This window comes from Trichomycterus rosablanca, chromosome 1, assembly GCF_030014385.1.
Source record: "Trichomycterus rosablanca isolate fTriRos1 chromosome 1, fTriRos1.hap1, whole genome shotgun sequence".
In the NCBI taxonomy this organism is placed as follows: domain Eukaryota; kingdom Metazoa; phylum Chordata; class Actinopteri; order Siluriformes; family Trichomycteridae; genus Trichomycterus; species Trichomycterus rosablanca.
The window spans coordinates 21,326,669-21,349,477 of record NC_085988.1 but is presented as its reverse complement, the minus strand read 5'-3'; the positions used below and the strand labels follow the sequence as shown (position 1 = coordinate 21,349,477).

The 22,809-nt window shown below is 42.3% G+C and overlaps 1 protein-coding gene across 1 annotated transcript in view; it reads left to right on the top strand.

Annotated features, from left to right (window-relative positions):
• The window catches only part of kctd16a (potassium channel tetramerization domain containing 16a), a 72,757-nt gene extending 55,728 nt beyond the window's left edge, over positions 1-17,029 (top strand). Inside the window, exon 2 of the mRNA XM_063000942.1 lies at positions 15,871-17,029. Within this exon, the coding sequence (XP_062857012.1) occupies positions 15,871-16,322 (452 nt within the window). The 3' untranslated portion in view covers positions 16,323-17,029. The remainder of the gene's footprint in view (positions 1-15,870) is intronic.
• The last annotated feature ends 5,780 nt before the right edge of the window (positions 17,030-22,809 follow it).

Sequence of the window (22,809 nt, the reverse complement as noted above, 5' to 3'; positions counted from 1 at the left end):
GCAATTGAGGGTTAAGGGCCTTGCTCAGGGACCCAACAGTGGCAACTTAGTGGTGGCGGGGCTTGAACCGGCAACCTTCTGTTTACTAGTCCAGTACCTTAACCACTGAGCTATTACTGGCCCCGTGGTTAGGGTCTGGTCGATGAAAATGAGTCCGATTACAAGGGTGCCCCATATTCCACACCACACCATAACCTTCACATCACCTACGACTTTGGTGTCTGCCGTCCAGGGAGGGTTTTCGTCACTCCAGTACCTTACGTTCTGGTGGTTGACCTCACCACTGACATAAAAATTGGCCTTGTCACTAAACAGAATGCCTGTGCGAATGCGGGATCCCGTTGATGTTGGTCTAACGCCCAGATGCAGAACTCGACACATCTATCAGCGTCATCCTCTGATAGTTTCTGCTGCAGCTGGATCTTGAAGGGGTGCCACTTACTGGTATGAAGAATCCGTACAAGGGATGCTGCGTCGTGGACTTTTCACAAAGTCTGCCAAAACTATTGTTGAGGTTTCTTCGTCAGTAGCGGTCTTTGGACGATTCACTACGTGGCTTGTTGTCCACAGTCCCAGTTTCTCGGAATTTGGCTATTAGGGATGCAACAGTGCTGTGTGAAATTGGTGGTCGATTGTTGAAGTCTGCGGCTATGATACTGCTTTCCCCGGACATCAGAATAACCTCAATCCTCTATTCTTTCGTCAATTCCATCTTCAGTTACCTGTAACAAACAACAAAAGTTTTGAACTTTCTGTGTTGATAGGTTTTGAACCACAAGAGATATTGCAAATCCGATTGCGGCAATCGATTTCTGAGAAAATTCTGGTCTTCTTTGATATGACCACCTTCCCATTGGAAAAACTTGCCCTTGATCCAATATGGCGACTTTCAAGATGGCAGCCATGTTCCGGACATAGCCTAAAAGATAGGCCCCCTCACCCATTACTTGCTGGGGTATTCAGATATGTCATTTTCCATTTCGTTTCTGAAATAAAAGAGTGTTCTGCGACTTTTGACTCACCCTGTATATATGTTTATGCATTATGACCACCTTCCTAATATTGTGTTGGTCCCCCTTTTGCTGCCAAAAACAGCCCTGACCCGTCGAGGCATGGACTCCACTAGACCCCTGAAGGTGTGCTGTGGTATGAGATGTTAGCAGCAAATTCTTTAACTCCTGTAAGTTGTGAGGTGGGGCCTCCATGGATCTGACTTGTTTGTCCAGCACATCCCACAGATACTTGATTGGATTGAGATCTGGGGAATTTGGAGGCCAAGTCAACACCTCAAACTCGTTGTTGTGCTTCTCAAACCATTGCTGAACCATTTTTGCTTTGTGGCAGGGCACACGTTGGATCGGACCACACGGGTCAGCCTTTGCTTCCCACGCGCATCAGTGAGCCTTGGCCGCCCATGACCCTGTCGCCGGTTTACCACTGTTCCTTTCTTGGACCACTTTTGATAGATACTGACCACTGCAGACCGGGAACACACCACAAGAGCTGCAGTTTTGGAGATGCATTGACCCAGTCTAGTCGTCACAATTTTGCCCTTGTCAAACTGGCTAAAATCGTTATGCTTGCCCATTTTTCCTGCTGCTAACACATCAACTTTGAGGGTAAAATGTTCACTTACTGCCTAATATATCCCACCCACTAACAGGTGCCGTGATGAGTAGGTATTATTGCAACAGACAGGGGGTGGGGGTTACATAATCATGCCCACCTGCCATGGCATTTTTGCCAGCAGGGGGCATGGAGGTGTAGATAACCTAGAGTGGCGTTTCCTTTAATCATGCAGTCACTGCACCTTATTAGCATTGATTCACTGAAGCTGGGAGAGCCCTGATATGCCAGCTTTGTTGGCCACCTCTCTGCAAGCTCATTGCACTGTGCTGTATGGTGTTTGTGCTTATCCCACACCTGCATGTTCTTTAGTTTTCCCTGGCCATTATGTCAGCATTCTTTAAAATTAGTTCTGAAAAATCGGCAGTGATGTCACAGTGTATCCACCCTAGATGGGCAAACTGCCATCAGAGGTGACCGACGAAGCAGGTACATAAAGAGTTTTCCCAGCTGCAGCGAATTAATGCTAATGAGGCCTGATTCAGGGAAATGCCATTGTAATTCATCAGCACCTCATGCCTGGCCAAAATGGCATGGCAGGTGGGCATGATTCTGTAGTCTGTGCTCACTGTTAGTGTCTGTAACCGGAAGGACTGTTACATTATATACACTGTGAATACAGCATTTTTCATTTCAGGCAGGCTGTACAACAGTGTTAATAGGGCAGTTGTAGCCTAGTGGTTAAGGTACCGGACTAGTAATCAAAGGTTGCTGGTTCAAGCCCCACCACTGCCAGGTTGCCGCTGTTGGGCTCTTGAGCAAGGCCCCTAACCCTCAATTGCTTGGGCAATATATACTAATCAGCCATAACATTAAAACCACCTCCTTGTTTTAACACCCACTGTCCATTTTATCAGCTCCACTTACCATATAGAAGTGCTTTGTAGTTCTACAATTACTGACTGTAGTCCATCTATTTCTTTGCATGCTTTGTTAGCTCCTTTCATGCTGTTCTTCAATGGTCAGGAATCTCCCAGGACCACTACAGAGCAGGTATTATTTGGGTGGTGGGTCATTCTCAACACTGCAGTGACAGAAATGAAAGGGGTCTAACAAAGCATGCAGAGACACAGATGGACTACCGTCAGTTACCGTCATTAACTAACTCGCTTGCCTAAGTCTAAGGAGGCAATTTAGAGCAGCCTCTTCAACTTTTGGCAATGATTGGAAATCAGAGTACCCAGAGAAAGGTAGTGCTGACACAGGGAGGTCATGTCAACCTGCAGATAGTGACCTAAAGCAATATTTAATTTCTCCTGGACCCATGCTGTTATGTGAAATCCATTTTACCTGCTGTGTCCCATATGTACAGTGTATCACAAAAGTGAGTACACCCCTCACATTTCTGCAAATATTTTATTATATCTTTTCATGGGACAACACTATAGACATGAAACTTGGATATAACTTAGAGTAGTCAGTGTACAGCTTGTATAGCAGTGTAGATTTACTGTCTTCTGAAAATAACTCAACACACAGCCATTAATGTCTAAATAGCTGGCAACATAAGTGAGTACACCCCACAGTGAACATGTCCAAATTGTGCCCAAAGTGTCAATATTTTGTGTGACCACCATTATTATCCAGCACTGCCTTAACCCTCCTGGGCATGGAATTCACCAGAGCTGCACAGGTTGCTACTGGAATCCTCTTCCACTCCTCCATGATGACATCACGGAGCTGGTGGATTTTAGACACCTTGAACTCCTCCACCTTCCACTTGAGGATGCGCCACAGGTGCTCAATTGGGTTTAGTCCATCATCTTTACCTTCAGCTTCCTCAGCAAGGCAGTTGTCATCTTGGAGGTTGTGTTTGGGGTCGTTATCCTGTTGGAAAACTGCCATGAGGCCCAGTTTTTGAAGGGAGGGGATCATGCTCTGTTTCAGAATGTCACAGTACATGTTGGAATTCATGTTTCCCTCAATGAACTGCAGCTCCCCAGTGCCAGCAACACTCATGCAGCCCAAGACCATGATGCTACCACCACCATGCTTGACTGTAGGCAAGATACAGTTGTCTTGGTACTTCTCACCAGGGCGCCGCCACACATGCTGGACACCATCTGAGCCAAACAAGTTTATCTTGGTCTCGTCAGACCACAGGGCATTCCAGTAATCCATGTTCTTGGACTGCTTGTCTTCAGTAAACTGTTTGCTGGCTTTCTTGTGCGTCAGCTTCCTTCTGGGATGACGACCATGCAGACCGAGTTGATGCAGTGTGCGGCGTATGGTCTGAGCACTGACAGGCTGACCTCCCACGTCTTCAACCTCTGCAGCAATGCTTGCAGCACTCATGTGTCTATTTTTTAAAGCCAACCTCTGGATATGACGCCGAACACGTGGACTCAACTTCTTTGGTCGACTCTGGCGAAGCCTGTTCCGAGTGGAACCTGTCCTGGAAAACCGCTGTATGACCTTGGCCACCATGCTGTAGCTCAGTTTCAGGGTGTTAGCAATCTTCTTATAGCCCAGGCCATCTTTGTGGAGAGCAACAATTCCATTTCTCACATCCTCAAAGAGTTCTTTGCCATGAGGTGCCATGTTGAATATCCAGTGGCCAGTATGAGAGAATTGTACCCAAAACACCAAATTTAACAGCCCTGCTCCCCATTTACACCTGGGACCTTGACACATGACACCAGGGAGGGACAACGACACATTTGGGCACAATTTGGACATGTTCACTGTGGGGTGTACTCACTTATGTTGCCAGCTATTTAGACATTAATGGCTGTGTGTTGAGTTATTTTCAGAAGACAGTAAATCTACACTGCTATACAAGCTGTACACTGACTACTCTAAGTTATATCCAAGTTTCATGTCTATAGTGTTGTCCCATGAAAAGATATAATGAAATATTTGCAGAAATGTGAGGGGTGTACTCACTTTTGTGATACACTGTATGTATGCATTAGCTTTAACACATCAAGCATACGCTCTCTAGGTGGCATGGATCATTTTAGTGGTTAGTGTTAACATATACTGCTTACACTATGTGGCCACAAATGTGTGGACACCTGAGCTAAGCTCCTGTCTTGAATTTCAAGACCATGAGCATTAATACAAAGTTGTTCCTATAACAGCATCCACTTTTCTGGCTAGGCTTTTCACAAGATGGATCGTGTCTGTGTGAATTGTGTGCATTCAGTCAGAAAAGCATTTGTGAGGTTTGGCAATAAAATTTTAAATGAAGGCCTGGCTTGCAAATAAGATTCCAGTTCAATTCAATGCTGTTTAATGGGGTTTAGTGCAGGCCACTGGAGTTTCTATAAATCGGACTCGTCTAACAATGGGTCTGTCCAAAAATCTAGTGATCTCTCTTTATAGACGCATTTTACATCATCCTTTGCGCTCCTAAGAAGAAGGCTGTCTAAATACTTAGATGCCTTAAAATGCTGCCTACTAATGTCAAGTTCACACTACACAACTGGATATCTTGCACTCGGGAGTCTTTTAAATTGTTGTGTATTTCACACTACACGACTGATCTGCGATAGGGGGTTTCACACTACACCATCTATCACCAGGAGGAATCTCAGGCGAGTCTGTCTGGTCTCCCAAACTACGTTTTGTCACGAACAGTGTCACGAGAAGTGACGAGGGGTGTAATGATACCATGTCCAAAAATGCACGTCAACAATAAACGAGCGATCAAAGTTGTTTGTGCGCTGATGTGCAGCATAAAATCAAGAAGAATAAAATAAATGAATCCGAGTGGATTGGGCTCCGCAACCAGCATGGATCGTTTGTTATGTAGTGAGTTGAAGGTTAATAAATATTTTTGCAATGCAGATGTTTTTACACTCCTCCCCCGGGTTTCCCCTCACCTTGTATCTGGCGTTCTCATTGGCTGTAGTTCGACACCGCACTCATTGCCAGTCGCCCGACTGATCCAGATATTTAGCATGCTAGATATTTTTCTCGAGTCTGCGAGCGCTTGGTGAGCCGCTCGGATAGAGTCATTGAACAGTTCACACATAGCGATCGAGAGCCAAGTTTCGATCCCAGAGCGCACGCGAGCTGCCACATCTGGCTGCGACCAGTCGGCGAGTGAAAATCAGGGCAAATATCATGTAGTGTGAACTAGGCATAAGGTGCCTTATTTTTGTGCAGTGCAGCTCAGCGTTGTGTATGGAGAGACACACCCCGAGAGCACTCTTTTCTCATCTCTGTGCAGGCGCCATCAATCAGCCAGCAGAGGTCGTAATTGCACCAGTCATGGGAGAGAGACCCCATCCGGATTAGTCCCGCCCACATCTGAACAACAGGCCAATCGTTGTTCATGTGGCCGTTCAGTCTTAGCCGGCAGGCAGAGCTGAGATTTGATACGATGTATTCGAGATCCCAGCTCTGGTTCCAGCGTGTGTTTTTACCGCTGTGCCACCTGAGCGGCCATAAGGTGCCTTATTTTGAATCCATAAACTGACTGATTAATGAAGGCAATCCCAGCATTCAGTGTGGCACAACTTTTCTGACAAAAAATGACAAATATGGCGGACAGGTGCAGAACAACAAACAGAGTTCTTTTTGTAAATAAATTCTCATTAATTTTTAATTTGTATAAAGGTGCACAAGTGTCATTTAGTAAGTTTGTGTAAGTTTGGTCTAGTCAGAAACAATTTAACTGTTTTCAGTACACTAAAAGAGATGTTAGCTGGTATGCTAGCAGGTTGAGGCCGCCTCAGCCCATTGGTTTGAATGGCCTGAGGCTAACTGTATTAGCTTAGTAAGCGAAAACTGAGGTCTAAGTAGTGTGTCGAAATAATCTGTTTAATAAGTTTGATGTCTTATTAGAACCCTCTCTACTTGGGCAGCTGCCACAGCCGGCAGTAGGCAGCAAGGCAGCTCACTAGGGTTTTCCCATATACAGTGTATCACAAAAGTGAGTACACCCCTCACATTTCTGCAGATATTTAAGTATATCTTTTCATGGGACAACACTGACAAAATGACACTTTGACACAATGAAAAGTAGTCTGTGTGCAGCTTATATAACAGTGTAAATTTATTCTTCCCTCAAAATAACTCAATATACAGCCATTAATGTCTAAACCACCGACAACAAAAGTGAGTACACCCCTAAGAGACTACACCCCTAAATGTCCAAATTGAGCACTGCTTGTCATTTTCTCTCCAAAATGTCATGTGATTTGTTAGTGTTACTAGGTCTCAGGTGTGCATAGGGAGCAGGTGTGTTCAATTTAGTAGTACAGCTCTCACACTCTCTCATACTGGTCACTGAAAGTTCCAACATGGCACCTCATGGCAAAGAACTCTCTGAGGATCTTAAAAGACGAATTGTTGCGCTACATGAAGATGGCCAAGGCTACAAGAAGATTGCCAACACCCTGAAACTGAGCTGCAGCACAGTGGCCAAAGATCATCCAGCGTTTTAAAAGAGCAGGGTCCACTCAGAACAGACCTCGCGTTGGTCGTCCAAAGAAGCTGAGTGCACGTGCTCAGCGTCACATCCAACTGCTGTCTTTGAAAGATAGGCGCAGGAGTGCTGTCAGCATTGCTGCAGAGATTGAAAAGGTGGGGGGTCAGCCTGTCAGTGCTCAGACCATACGCCGCACACTACATCAAATTGGTCTGCATGGCTGTCACCCCAGAAGGAAGCCTCTTCTGAAGTCTCTACACAAGAAAGCCCGCAAACAGTTTGCTGAAGACATGTCAACAAAGGACATGGATTACTGGAACCATGTCCTATGGTCTGATGAGACCAAGATTAATTTGTTTGGTTCAGATGGTCTCAAGCATGTGTGGCGGCAATCAGGTGAGGAGTACAAAGATAAGTGTGTCATGCCTACAGTCAAGCATGGTGGTGGGAATGCCATGGTCTGGGGCTGCATGAGTGCAGCAGGTGTTGGGGAGTTACATTTCATTGAGGGACACATGAACTCCAATATGTACTGTGAAATACTGAAGCAGAGCATGATCCCCTCCCTCCGGAAACTGGGTCGCAGGGCAGTGTTCCAGCATGATAATGACCCCAAACACACCTCTAAGACGACCACTGCTTTATTGAAGAGGCTGAGGGTAAAGGTGATGGACTGGCCAAGCATGTCTCCAGACCTAAACCCAATAGAACATCTTTGGGGCATCCTCAAGCGGAAGGTGGAGGAGTGCAAAGTCTCGAATATCCGCCAGCTCCGTGATGTCGTCATGGAGGAGTGGAAAAGCATTCCAGTGGCAACCTGTGAAGCTCTGGTAAACTCCATGCCCAGGAGAGTTAAGGCAGTTCTGGGAAATAATGGTGGCCACACAAAATATTGACACTTCAGGAACTTTCACTAAGGGGTGTACTCACTTTTGTTGCCGGTGGTTTAGACATTAATGGCTGTATATTGAGTTATTTTGAGGGAAGAATAAATTTACACTGTTATATAAGCTGCACACAGACTACTTTTCATTGTGTCAAAGTGTCATTTTGTCAGTGTTGTCCCATGAAAAGATATACTTAAATATCTGCAGAAATGTGAGGGGTGTACTCACTTTTGTGATACACTGTATATGTGAAATACTCTGCACAAGGGCTCAGTCATGCTGAAATAGGAGAGTATCTTCTCCAAACTGTTATCACAATGTTGAAAGCATATTATTTATTTAATACAAATGATTTTATCATACACTGATCAGCCATAACATTAAAACCACCTCCTGGTTTCTACACACACTGTCCATTTTATCAGCTCCACTTACCATATAGAAGCACTTTGTAGTTCTACAATTACTGACTGTAGTCTATTTATTTCTCAGCATACTTTTTTTAGCCTGCTTTCACCCTGTTCTTCAATGGTCAGGACCCCCACAGAGCAGGTATTATTTGGGTGGTGGATGATTCTCAGCACTGCAGTGACACTGACATGGTGGTGGTGTGTTAGTGTGTGTTGTGCTGGTATGAGTGGATCAGACACAGCAGCGCTGCTGGAGTTTTAAAGTACTGTGTCCACTCACTGTCCACTCTATTAGACACTCCTACCTAGTTGGTCCACCTTGTAGATGTAAAGTCAGAAACGATCGCTCATCTATTGCTGCTGTTTGAGTTGGTCAGCTTCGAGACCTTCATCAGTGGTTACAGGACGCTGCCTACAGGGTGCTGTTGGCTGGATATATTTTTGGTTGGTGGACTATTTTCAGTCCAGCAGTGACAGTGAGTTGTTTAAAAACTACATCAGCATTGCTGTGTCTTATCCACTCATACCATCATATATGCTGCTAAAAGAATTAGCATTAGCAGTAACTCTACACTAGGTTCACACAAATAGCACAGGGGATTTTTTGGCACTTCATGTGAACAATATAATATTTAGCACAAATTAAAATGCTTGTTTATGCAGCATTTTCTTCATTAGCCACCGTTTTCTTCACAGCAATTTGTTTACTTGTTCACTTACTACTTTATTCAGAATTTTAAAGCAGTCTGTCTGATGCCTGAAACACAGTACAGCAAAAACACATTCTGGATGGGGCTTCAATTCATCTCAGTATGACACCTAGGGGCAATTTAGCATGTGACCGGCAGCAGGCATCGATCCTATAACCCTAGGAACCATGTCAATGTGCATTCACTTTACCAACTGCGCCCCCATGCTGCGGCCTCTGCCAATTTAGTGCTAATTTCCACCCCTATTTCATGGCAGCTACGCAGTGAAACAACTGCAATGTTTTAGCGTGATATTGATTCTGGGGACTGGGACTAGGGCTGTCTCACTAAGCAAGATTTATCGGTTTAGAAACAACAGAAGTGTTACTCATTCATGACCTGAATCCTGATTCCAGAAGATACAAATGTCTTCATTGTTCTCTAAATATTTTTAAGAAGCACATATTTTAAGATGTGAACTTTAGAGAGAAAGAGTATAGATATCACAGTGCCCTGTGGGCAGCGTCCTGTGACCACTGATGAAGGGCTAGAAGATGACCAACTCAAACAGCAGCAATAGATGAGCGATCATCTCTGACTTTATATCTACAAGGTGAACCAACTAGGTAGGAGTGTCTAATAGAGTGGACGGTACTTAAAAATTCATATCATATCATAAGATATCAGATTTTTTAAAAGTAAGAGTGCACATTTCTAGCTATTTTGAGCTTGGCAAGACAAATAATGCAAGGCCATAGCATGAATTGGACACTGAACATCCTGCAATATCAGAACTGATGGGAACACTGCCAGATTCTAAGATTATGCAATGCTAGTGAGTGAAATATGCTTATTTATAATTTTACCTTCAGTATATGGAGAGGGAGGGCATTTTAAGCATATTTGAATATTGGGAACATGCCTGGGATTGTGATTACGTCCCTGAAATGATGTACTGAAATTCAAATGAGGGTCTTTTGGGGTACATTACAATGTAACAGAACCGACTAGTGTATAAAACTGAACGAAAACAAGAAATGTCAAGAAAAGAAAGAGGGATTTGAGAAAGCCCAAGTGAGAGCATATCTGATTTATTTTATTGAGCTTCTATCAGTAGATAAGGTCTTTGTGTTCTTTAAAACCCCAGTGAGAGCATGAGGTGGAAAAACAAAAAGCAAAGCACACACACACACACACACACACACACACATTCAGTCACTTAAGCCTGTTTCTTCACATAAAACCCAGGTTAATATTGGTTACCTTAAGTAGCAATGACATGACTTTATATAGTTTTATATAAACATTCTGTTCTCACACTGCAATTTACCAAGCAGCTCTGTTTCAAACATAATCGACTCTGTACACATCATATGTTCCCAAACACAATCCCAAATACAACAGATTTAGTGAAATGTATGTTTAAAGTGCTTAGTTTGTACCTACAGCTCATTATCTGCTTGATTTACAGGACTTGATTTAGTTTAGTGGATAAGGTACTGGACTAGTAATCAGTAGGTTGCTGGTTCAAGCCACACCACTGCCAGGTTGCCACTGTTGGGCCCTTAAGCAAGGCCCTTAACCCTCAATTGCTTAGACCGTATACTGTCACACGTATACTGTCTTTAATTTCCTTCAGGATCAATAAAGTATCTGTCTGTCTGTCTATCTATCTATCTAATCTAACTGTAAGTTGCTTTGAATAAAAGCGTCCTCTAAATGCCGCAAGTGTATTATTGACTCTTAAATGATTCCTGATTCGTTTGAATTTGCTGTGCTTTCTGCTGTTCAGGGCTGGTTTAGCATGACTATGTATGGTAATTAATTATTAGCAGTGTAGCAGTGTCTTTTAGATATTTGAATCCCAATCTATAAAATTACTTAATTGATTGTGTGCTTTGTGTCTGAAAGTGTCACTGTTAGAGTGTATTTTACCTTTTATAAAACAAACTGCAAAAATAATCTCTGGTAAAATAAAAGGACATGCTGAGGATTTTCCATGTCAGATGAAAGTAGGATAAATAAGTATTGAGTCTTTTTACAAACCAAACCTGGAAAAATTTATCATAATACATAATAAATTGTAAACAGCATTAGCAGAGGGGTACATGATGTGTTTCTACAGTACATTGATGAGTTCAAACCAACATGGTATTAAAATGTGCTGTAAAATGTGCTGTAAACGTGGTGCAGTGCTTTAACCATTGCAGATGTTTTTCATACATGTATGTACTTTCACACATATACTGATCAGCCATAACATTAAAACCACCTCCTTGTTTCTACACTCACTGTCCATTTTATCAGCTTCACTTACTGTCCATCTGTTTCTCTACATACTTTTTTAGCCTGCTTTCACCCTGTTCTTCAATGGTCAGAGCCACCACAAGAACACCACAGAGCAGGTATTATTTAGGTGTTGGATCATTCTCAGCACTGCAGTGACAATGACATGGTGGTGGTATGTAAATGTGTGTTGTGCTGGTATGAGTGGATCAGACACAGCAATGCTGTTGGAGTTTTTAATTCTGTGTCCACTCACTGTCCACTCTATTAGACACTCCTACCTAGTTGGTCCACCTTGTAGATGTAAAGTCAGAGACGATCGCTCATCTATTACTGCTGTTTGAGACCTTCATCAATAGTCATAGGTCGCTGCCCAGGGGGTGCTGTTGGCTGGATATTTTTGGTTGGTGGACTATTCTCAGCAGCCAACAGTCAGTCCAGCAGTAACAGTGAGGTGTTTAAAAACTCCATCAGCATTGATGTGTCTTATCCACTCATACCAGCACAACACACACTAACACACCACCACCATGTAATTGTCACTGCAGTGCCGAGAATGATCCACCACCCAAATCTCTGTGGTGGTCCTGACCATTAAAGAACAGCATGAAAGGAAGCTAACAAAGCAAGCAAAAAAACAGATGGACTACAGTTAGTAATTGCAGAACTACAAAGTGGTCCTATATGGTCAGTGAAGCTGATAAAATGGACAATGTGTATATAAACAAGAAGGTGGTTTTAATGTTATGGCTGATCGATGTAATTGTAATACATTACAGGGGTGCACATACCACTTCACTCTTAATGCCGGTCTCAAGCCCAGGTAAATAGGGAGGGTTGCATCAGGAAGAGTATCCATCATTAAACTGTGCCAAATTAAATATTCTGATAAAAAAAATCATATTTACATACATGATCAGCGAGGCCTTAATTGACAACATTTGCCTCTAGTACTTTGGTCAGCAGGTATTGGTGGAAACTATGCTACTGTTGGGCCATGGAAAATAGTGAGGGCAAGAGAGTAAAAGAATGTCCTACAGCAGAGACAGAAGAGGAAAGGTAGGAGTGTGAAGGTAGGAGTAGGAATGTTGTACGTGGGCACTATGCAGTCATAGTATGAAGATCTGGGAAAGAGTGTTAAGAGCTAGGATAAAAAAGGTAAGGATTTGTAAACAGCAATATGGTTTTATGCCAGCAAAGTGCACCACAGATGCGATGTTTGCTTTGAGAACATTGATGGAGAAGTATAAGAAAGGCCAAAAGGAGCTGCATTGTGTGTTTGTAGATTTATAAAAAACTTATGATAAAGTGACAGTGGTGAACAGTAGGACAGGCAAGAGATGTGCAGTAGGAATGACAGATCAGTTTAAAGTGGAAGTGGGTCAGCCCTGGGACAAGCTGATGGACAAGGGTAGGCAGGAGTCTCCATGGTCTATGATGTTGGTGAATGACGTCATGATTGCAGCAAGAGTAGAGATTAGGTTGAGGAGAGATGGAGGTATTCATTGGAGGGAAAGGGAATAAAAGCTGGCAGGAGTAAAACTGAGTGCATGAATGTAGGGGAGGGTGGTGGAAAGACACAGCTGCAATGAGTTGAGGTGATGAAAGTGGATGGGTTTGAATACTATGGTGGAGTACAGAATGTAATGTAGTGTGTGGTAGTGAGGTGAAGAAAATTGTGCAGGCAGGGTGTAGAAGATCTGCCAAAGTGAAAGGGAAAGCTTACAAGACAGCACTGAGGCTTGCTCTGTTGTATGGCTTGGAGGCAGTGGCACTGAATAAAGACAGCAAAGAAAGCTGGGGGTGACAGAGATGAAGACGCTGTGATTCTGGCTAAGAGTGATGAGGATGGACAAGATTAGGAACGTTTTTATTAGATGGACAGCGCAGGTAGGATGTTTTGGAGACAAAATTAGGAAGGAGAGATTGAGATTCTATTAGGAGAAGGGTGCTCAGGATGGGGCCAGGCAGGAGGAGGGGAGGAAGACCAAACAGGAGGTTTGAGGATGCAGTAAGGGATGCTTAGAAGAGGGCAAGCTGGAGATAAATGATTCACTGTGGCAACTCCAAAAGAAGAAGAAGATATTTAATAATTTAGTCCTTCTAATGTGGTTTGTACTTTAGCAAAGGTAAACTGGTTGCCAGTCATATAATAGAGATACTAGAATTTTGGCTATTTGTTACTAAATACAAGAAAAATCAGGTAACTATAAGAATAAAGATATGTGTCTTATATCTTGTCCCATATCCTTTTTATTTAACCCAGCCTGCTCTAATAGTTGTATGTCGGTCAGCTAACAAAAGGTAGATAGGGGTTGAACGAGCACTTTCTGATTACTACGCCAGTATCTTTTTTTATATATATATTTTTGTTTATGCATTTTCTCCTGAGTTTTAGCGCATCCAATTACCTCAATTGCATTATGCTTTTTTTTTTCTACAGGGACAGTGGTAGCCTAGAGGGTAGAGCTTTGGACTATCAACCGGAAAAGAAGATTGGCAGTTCAAATCCAGGCTCTGCTATGCAGCCACTGTTGGGTCCTTGAGCAAGGCCCTTAACCCTGTCTGCTCCAGGGGCGCCGTACGATGGCTGACCCTGTGCTCTGACCCCAGCTTCTAAACAAGCTGGGATATGCAAAGAAAGAATTTCATTGTACTGTACAACTTTATATGTATATATGACAAATAAAGTGTAAATTCTTCTTCTACTGATGCCAATCCCTGCCCTGATTGAGGAGAGTGAGACTGACACACGCCCCCTAAGACACGTGTGCAGTAGCCGACTGAATCTTTTTACCTGCATGAGGCGAGTTCATATGCAGATCAGCTTTGTGTACAGAGAGCCACACCCTGATCAACGCATTATTCCTCGACTCTGTGCAGGCGCCATCAAATCAGCCAGCAAAGGTCGTAATTGCCTCATTTATGAGGAATTCCATGTCCGGCTCCCACCCTGCATGAACAACAGCCAATCGTGTGGCAGAGCTGAGTTTCGAACTGACAAGTTCGACATGTCAGGTCTGGTGTACTAGTGTGTTTTACCACCAGTATCTTAATCACTGAGCTACCACTACCTTGTTATCAAATCTAAAAAGCAGATCAAAGCTTTTTGTGACTTTTATTTTAAGGTTTTATTCCCTTAAGCAAAACAAATCAATCCTATTAAAGTTCAAACTGTGATTTAAATGTTGATTTCCAACACTATAATATCATTGATAAGGTCAGATGTGTAGTGCAACCTTTCAGGTCCAAGTGATTGGCTTTGCCTCTCGCATGCTGATGTGTTTTGCTGAATGTCAATGACTTGTGTTTATGACATTCATTTCCTCTGTTAAATGGCACAGCTGAAATCTGGGTATGAGCGGTAGGATCTAATGCACTGGCTTCAGCTCACATTTACCACTGCACCTTTAAGTGCAGTTAATCAAAAGTCAAATTACGTTTCTTAATTTTGAATGTCATGTCTGTACTGAACTGTTTCCACCTATGTAAATATCCTAATAGGAGCGCAGGCAGTTTATACACATACCTGTAATTTATTGTATTTATTTTTGCAATCCATACTTCAGATGTACTGGTTCATCCTTTGTTAATATCCAGATGTTATGTAGATACTTTTTCTTCTCTAATTCCTTTTTATTACCCATGTCAGCGCAGGCATCCACCACCTCCTTGTTTCTACACTCACTGTCCATTTTATCAGCTCAACTTTGTAGTTCTACAATTACTGACTGTAGTCCATCTGTTCCTCTGCATGCTTTGTCAGCCCCCTTTCATGCAGTTCTTGGTCAGGACCCCCACAGGACCACTACAGAGCAGGTATTATTTAGGTGGTGGATCATTCTCAGCACGGCAGTGACACTGACATGGTGGTGGTGTGTTAGTGTGTGTTGTGCTGGTATGAGTGGATAAGTGTTTAAACACCTCACTGTCACTGCTGGACTGAGAATAGTCCACCAACCAAATATATCCAGCCAACAGCCCCCCTGTGGGCAGCGTCCTGTGACCACTGATGAAGGTCTAGAAGATGACCAACTCAAACAGCAGCAATAGATGAGCGATCGTCTCTGACTTTACATCTACAAGGTGGACCGACTAGGTAGCAGTGTCTAATAGGGTGGACAGTGAGTGGACATGGTATTTAAAAACTTCAGCAGCGCTGCTGTGTCTGATCCACTCATACCACCACAACACACACTAACACACCACCATGTCAGTGTCACTGCAGAGCTGAGAATGATCCAACACCCAAATAATACCTGCTCTGTGGGGGTCCTGACCATTAAGGAACAGGGTGAAAGGAGGTTAAAAAGCATGCAGAGAAACAGGTGGACTACAGTCAGTAATTGTAGAACTACAAAGTGCTTCTACATGGTAAATGGAGCTGATAAAATGGACAGTGAGTGTAGAAACAAGGAGGTGGTTTTAATGTTATGGCTGAACGGTGAAGATGCCTGCTGTGTTCCAAAGCTACACCAGAGGAGTCTTACTCAGTGACTTGCAATTGATTTTTCATCTTTACAATTTGATTTCCTTTCTCTTAAACTGCTTCTTGTTCTCATCAATGCATTTCTCTTCTTTGTGTGTTCTAGGTGGTCCGTCCGGTTGGTCATCCCTGCACTGCGAGTGCTGCTGCAAAAGCCAGAAAAGCGAACGAGAAGGTGAGAGTGGCACTTCCTTTAACGATGTCTCCACTTCTTGCTCCGAGACCCAATCTGAAGCCTCCTCTCCTCAGGAGACAGTGATTGCTCGTCCCGTCTCCCAGCAGCATCACATTCAGACTCTGGAGCGCACAGTGAAAAAAGGACCAGCCCAGGCAATGCAGGCAGAGACAAGACGGAGAACGGAGCTGCTGCGAACTCGCACCACGGGCCCTCGTGACCACATGACCTCATCCAAAAGGAAACCCAGCAAGGTGAAGCTAACGCCAGAGCAGGAGCTTCAGAAATGCATTCAGGACTTCCGTCGTATTCGGATCCCCGAGCGCTTTCCAGACAGGAAGAACACATGGCAATCCGATCTCCTGAGGAAGTATCACCTCTGAAGCACTGAAAATGGCTGCTGAAACACAATCTACCTATCAGTGCTTGAGATCAAACTTCAGTTTGCACTTCACTCGGGCACAATCTCTTGATTTAATCTCTGAGCGGGATGCTTAACGCACAGCAAACGATGCAGTTAACCTTGAGTGACTCCTACCGGTTCGGCTACAAAGCACAATTACTCAAACGTGAAGACTGAGCTGCAAATCAATTTCACAGTGTCTAAATGAACCAACCCTTTACAGAACACCGTGGAATGGGTTGGACATGCACTAAATGAGCACACATCAATCTAGTATCTGCACACACACAGAAGTGCACAGATCTTGTCTCAAGAAGGTGAAAAATAAAGCACAAAATGATCCAGTGTTCAGCTGTTGGAACTGTGTTAGCACAAATATCTCATTTTTGCTAAGGATGAACCTCTTTTCTCCCATGCATGCTGGTTTTATCTAGGTATTACAATGCACTATAGAAAATATGGCCTCTTAATTAATAGATACACTTTGTGAAATATAACTATGTAATTTACCAAGGTTTAGCAGAATATGATTACAATTCAAGTAACATATACACGAGAACATAGAGCAACACAGATTAGTATTGTCATTGTGAACATTTTTTGTCTGGACTGTTATTGCTGTTATTATCTGATCTGGTTTGCCTCTGGGCATGAAGAATCCCTAATTGTAAATGTGCAGCAAATTATTAAATGAACCAAGTTTAAAGTGTGTCTTCAGTCTGAATTTGTCACTGCATGTTCTTTAGATTAAAAAAATCAAAGTTTGGGGGAGGTGGGTAATTTTGTTTGGGTAAAAAGAGTGTTTCATGAATGATGAAATTAGGATTTAAAATTATGCAGCTTTTTCAAGATTCAGTCAAAGACAGTGACAGCTAAAGGTGTGTGGTTACAGCTGCAGTTTAAAATGGATTATCGACCGTGTTTCTGAACTCCCGGGTTCAGGGCTCCGTGTTGCCACCGGACGGCTGGGCGCCATCTGGCGGGCATAATTGGCAGTGCCTGCAGCGGATACTAATTGGCCACCATATCTTCAGGGTGGGGACTGGACTATATGTGGGTGGGTGGGTCTTCATACGCTGTGTAAGGACCCTGATTGGCAAAAGAGACGCCCGTGCAGGAAGCGCGGACGAGAAGAGGAGGGCTGTACACGTGTAAAGAAGGCGTGGGCAGCGGCGTGCTCTCCTCGGATGCAAATCTGGTTAGTCTGTCAGCAGCAGAAGACAAATTGGATGCACTAAAATGCATAAAAATTATAATAATAAAAAGGATTATCAAACTGTGTAAGTAGCACTAACCAGTGTCACTGGGGTGTCACTAATGCCTAGTTCACACTACACGATTTTTGCCCTAATTTTCGCTTGCCGACTCGGCACTAGATTTGCCAGCTTATTGGACGTGGTATCGTTAAACCTTAAATCGTCACTTCTTGCATTTGTTTTCGTGACAAAACGTAGTTTCTGAGACCAGAGAAGCTCGCCTCTGATTCCAGTTGGTGATAGATGGTGTAGTGTGAAACCCCCTATCGCCGATCAGTCGTGTAGTGTGAAAGCCACACCAACTTAAAAGACTCCTGATTACAAGAGATCCAGTTGTGTAGTGTGAACTGTACAGCGACCTGATGACTTGGAAAGTCATATAGTGTGAACTTGGCATTAGGGGCTTTGCACTAGTGGTAAAAATATTAGGACTGTATCATGGCTCCTTCACGTTTGTGTTGTTCATGTGTTTTAAAAAGTAACCAGAGAAACTAAACCACAGAGACTGAAGACGTGAGCTGGCAGGAGATTACGGAGGTATACAGAGAAGTCGTCACTTCAGTTTGCAGACTGAAACAGTAGGTTTACCTGGTTAGACACCAAAAGGATCCATGGGTACCAGACATTGTGCCAATCTTTTTAAACTGGTTTGCTGTGTAAGTTTAGTATGGTACTGTCAGGTCTGTTGATTAAGTGTGGAAAAATAAATCCCATGATTTCTAAAAGTAATGCCTGGCTTTTCTTGCTGTCCCTGAGATTTAACTATCTTAGCTTAAGTACTAAAATGATTGCAAGTCAGTAAGAATGTATTTAAATACCACTTTATGTGGAGCACCCAAGTGGTGGAACGAACTTCCTTTCTCCGTCTGAACTTTCAAAAGACGATTAAAAACCCACCTCTTAAGCACTTAAGCTGAGAACCAACATTCATTTCTTATTTCCTAAAAAATTGTTCTAACAGGGTTTCAGCAGATTTGTGTTCTTGGACTGTTGTCTACTTAAACTAGAGTGGGCGGCACAGTGGCTAAGTGGGTAGCACTGTCGACTCACAGCAAGAAGGTCCTGGGTTCGATCCCCAGGTGGGGCGGTCCGGGTCCTTTCTGTGCGGAGTTTGCATGTTCTCCCCGTGTCTGCATGGGTTTACTCCGGGTGCTCCGGTTTCCAAAGACATGCAAGTGAGGTAAATTGGAGACACTAAGTTGTCCATGACTGTGTTCGATATAACCTTGTGTGAACTGATGAACCTTGTGTAATGAGTAACTACCGTTCCTGTCATGAATGTAACCAAAGTGTAAAACATGATGTTAAAATCCTAATAAACAAACAAACAAACTAAACTTAAATTAAGTAAAAAAATGTTTACTGTAGAAGCACTTCTGTAAGTTGCTCTGGATAAGAGTGCTAAATGCCGAAAATGTGAATGTAAGTAGGTTTAATCACTGGTTTTAACAAATTACTGCAGGAAACCGATCAGCCATAACATTAAAACCACCTCCTTGTTTCTACACTCACTGTCCATTTTATCAGCTCCACTGATGAAGGTCTAGAAGATGACCAACTCAAACAGTAGCGATAGATGAGCGATCGTCTCTGACTTTACATCTACAATGTGGACCAACTGGGTAGGAGTGTCTAATAGAGTGGACAGTGAGTGGACACAGTATTTAAAAACTTTAGCAGTGCTGCTGTGTCTGATCCACTCATACCAGCACAACACACACTAACACACCACCACCATGTCAGTGTCACTGCAGTGCTGAGAATGATCCACCACCCAAATAATACCTGCTCTGTAGTGGTCTTGTGGGGCTCCTGACCATTGAAGAACAGGCAGAGAAACAGGCAGAGAAACAGATGGACTATGGTCAGTAATTGTAGAACTACAAAGTGCTTCTATATGGTAAGTGGAGCTGATAAAATGGACAGTGAGTGTGGAAACAAGGAGGTGGTTTTAATGTTATGGCTGATCAGTGTATGTTAGTGTAGCCCATATTTTTTCAAAGTGGCTAATATAATAATAAAGGAAACATAAATATAAGTGAAAATATCAATGTAGTAATTTTAAAAATTCAATAGTAACAAGTGTATACAAGACTTTAACTGAGTGTGTTGCCGTTTAAAAAGAGCCAGCGTTTTCATTCAAAAGCTTTTCTCCTTTTAAAGATTCCAAACCTATTATTTAGACATTTTAGAAGTATAAAAGTTTGTTGAGTGTTGGAAATTCTTCTAAATAACACATTTAGAGTATTTTACCTTTACTTTTGGTGATTGCTGAGCAAGTAGAACACAATTTTCTCAATTTTTCATCAAAATACGAACGAGTCAATCCAGGTGAGTTTTCTCCTCACAGAATTGTAATGCAAGCTAATGTTTCTTAAAACCATTAAGGACATAATTAAAACACACCAGCAACTTGTAAATGAAGGCTGTTAACAGTATGTAATTTGTTAGCAGTTAAAGCTTGTTGTTGTGCTGGGATTAACCAGCCAAAAAAAAGGGTTATTTTTCTAGCTATGGAGGCCATGAGGTATGTATGTGTGTGCAGAGACAGCTTAGCTAGTATTAGCCTATTTTTTAATTTATTTGCTAGCCTCCTAAATATGCAAGAAATAAAACCACACTTTTCATTTTTTAATGTTTTTACATCATGCTATGGTGGATTTTTGCATACAGACACGTTTTTGCATTACGGAAGCATCGTAAGTATGGTATGTTTGTAATACAAGTAAAATAAAAACATGCTGTCGGTCTGGGTCCTTTCTGTGTGGAGTTTGCATGTTCTCCCCGTGTCTGCGTAGGTTTCCTCTAGGACTTCCGTTTTCTCTCCCACAGTCCAAAGACGTGCAAGTGAGGTGAATGAGATCCAAAATCTTTTATGACTGTGTTTGACATTATACTTGTGAACTGATGAATCTAGTTTAGCTAGAAGTAACTACTGTTTCTGTCATGAATGTAATGAAATTGTCTATACAATGACATTAAAATCCTTATAAATAAATAAAATTATGCTGTAGAGCTTTAAAGTAACTTAAGTGGAGCCTATGTTCCACTAAATGATGTTCAGAACTGCACTAAATAATTTAATACTCATGTAATTGAATTTGCATCTGTGCAGAATGTTTTTCTTTTCAGTCGTGGACTTACTCCTGCTGGACCATGACCTGCTTCAATTATTGGGACAGCACATCTCTGTGGACACTTTATCAACAAAAGGTGGTAGAGGTGGTACCTGAGTGCACTCAGTAGGGACTTACATTTGTTACACTGGGACTTATCTTTATTTTCTTATTGATTTATTACATTTAGTTGAGCTGGTATTTAATTCAGTAGGTATTTTTTTATGTTCTTCAAATGTAAAAAGTGTAACACTCAAAATACCCATACTCAGTACAATAACTGTTTTAAATTGCAATAATAATAGTGTAGCGTCGGCATCGAGGATGGGGTAGGATATTGCTCTTTTAGTGAATATGTGAACAAACACCCATTCACACACATAGACATCCATACCTCATTCATACAGCTGATGATGCATTTCTCGCGTAGCCAGCCCATTCCCAGCGCTGATCAACACGGTCACGGTAGATCTTAATACTACAGCCGCAAGTCCTTCTGGGTAAAGCTCCACCCCCTTCTGGTCCACAGCAGCGGGTTATTTCAGATGAATTCAACTGCGTTAGTTGTACTTTAGATCATTTGATGAGAACTTAGTGGAATACAACCAAGCTCAGTTAAAATACAAATAACAAAAAATTACAGCAAATTTGAGATTCCTTTTCAGGTTTTTTTTGGGTGTGGTATTTCTTTCTTATTGTTCTGTTAAAAAGCTGGTCTTCATACAAATTTAGGCCTATGTAATTTTACTCATTACTGTTGAGTGAGTTAAATGAAGTACATGACTAGATGAAAGAAACCCTGTAGTATAGATTTTTTGTAACATTTAGCCATGTTACATTAGAAGCATAAAACATCATGTGTCACCATTTGTTACGATTTAAATTCAAGTGCCTTTTTGTCTAACTATATATCCCACATTGCAAGGTTCTATACTTTCAATAGACAACATTCAAAAGAGGAGTTAAATTTTACTTGTTTCTCTCATGTGCAAATGAATTATCAGCACACTGTTTGCAGGATATAAAAAAACTAAATTGGATTTTTCTTACATAATGCAACATTTGTCTCAGTTGTATGGGCATATTGGATCTGACACCAACCAGGCCAAAATTGCTCTGCGGTCTCTCCCACTGCACCCTCAAGCTCATTGCAGAGGTGTGAGTTGTACTGCAGTTATCCACAACTTTTGATGTCTTTGCATAAGAGTCTTTTCCTAAGGAAAATGTGTTAGAAGATATACACATTACAAAGAGAATTTTTTAGACCCAACTATTTTTAGTCTCTGTCTCTGTGGCTTCTTAAAACAGCAAATAAACATGTCAGATTTTTAATTGTGCATTTTTAAGCCTACAGTGCATAGGGTTCCTTCATGCATTCCAGTTTCCTTCCACAACACATGCGAACACATGACAATAGATTGGTCACCATAAATCACCCCTATGAATAGGAGAGGGTAAATAAAAGTGTGCAAGTGTAAGTCGTGAAAGTGTGAGCCTTGCAATTGGCTGTCCAGCAGAGATGTCAAAAGTATTGAATGAGCAAGTACGAGGGTTCTTCAAAATGTTTCTGCACTTTTTTTAAACTTTAAAACAAATGACATCACTTTTCTACAGTCACCTTATGAAGCATTTTTCCCAGCGTCATACCAACTTTTTAATGCCATCAGCAAAAAATGTTTTTGGTTGAGAGCATAGCTACTGATGCACCGCTGCTTTCACATCATCATCACATGAAAATCTTCTTCCTCTCAAAGCTACTTTGAGCATCCAAAAAGATGGAAAGCAGATGGAGCTAATTCCAGACTATAAGCATCTCTCTGTCTCTCAGACATGACCAATTACCACTCCTCCCACCTTCACCGTTTCCAACCAAAATACAAAAGTGTGGAAACTTTTTGAAGATCCCTCATACTAGTTCAAAAGTTTTAAAAGAAAATTAATTCTCTTTACTCTTTACTCTCACTACTTTAAATTTAGGGTGGCTCAGTGGGTAGCACTGTTGCCTCACAGCAAGAAGGTCCTGGGTTTGATCCCCAGGCGGGGCGATCCGGGTCCTTTCTGTGCGAAGTATGCATGTTCTCCCCGTGTCTGGGTG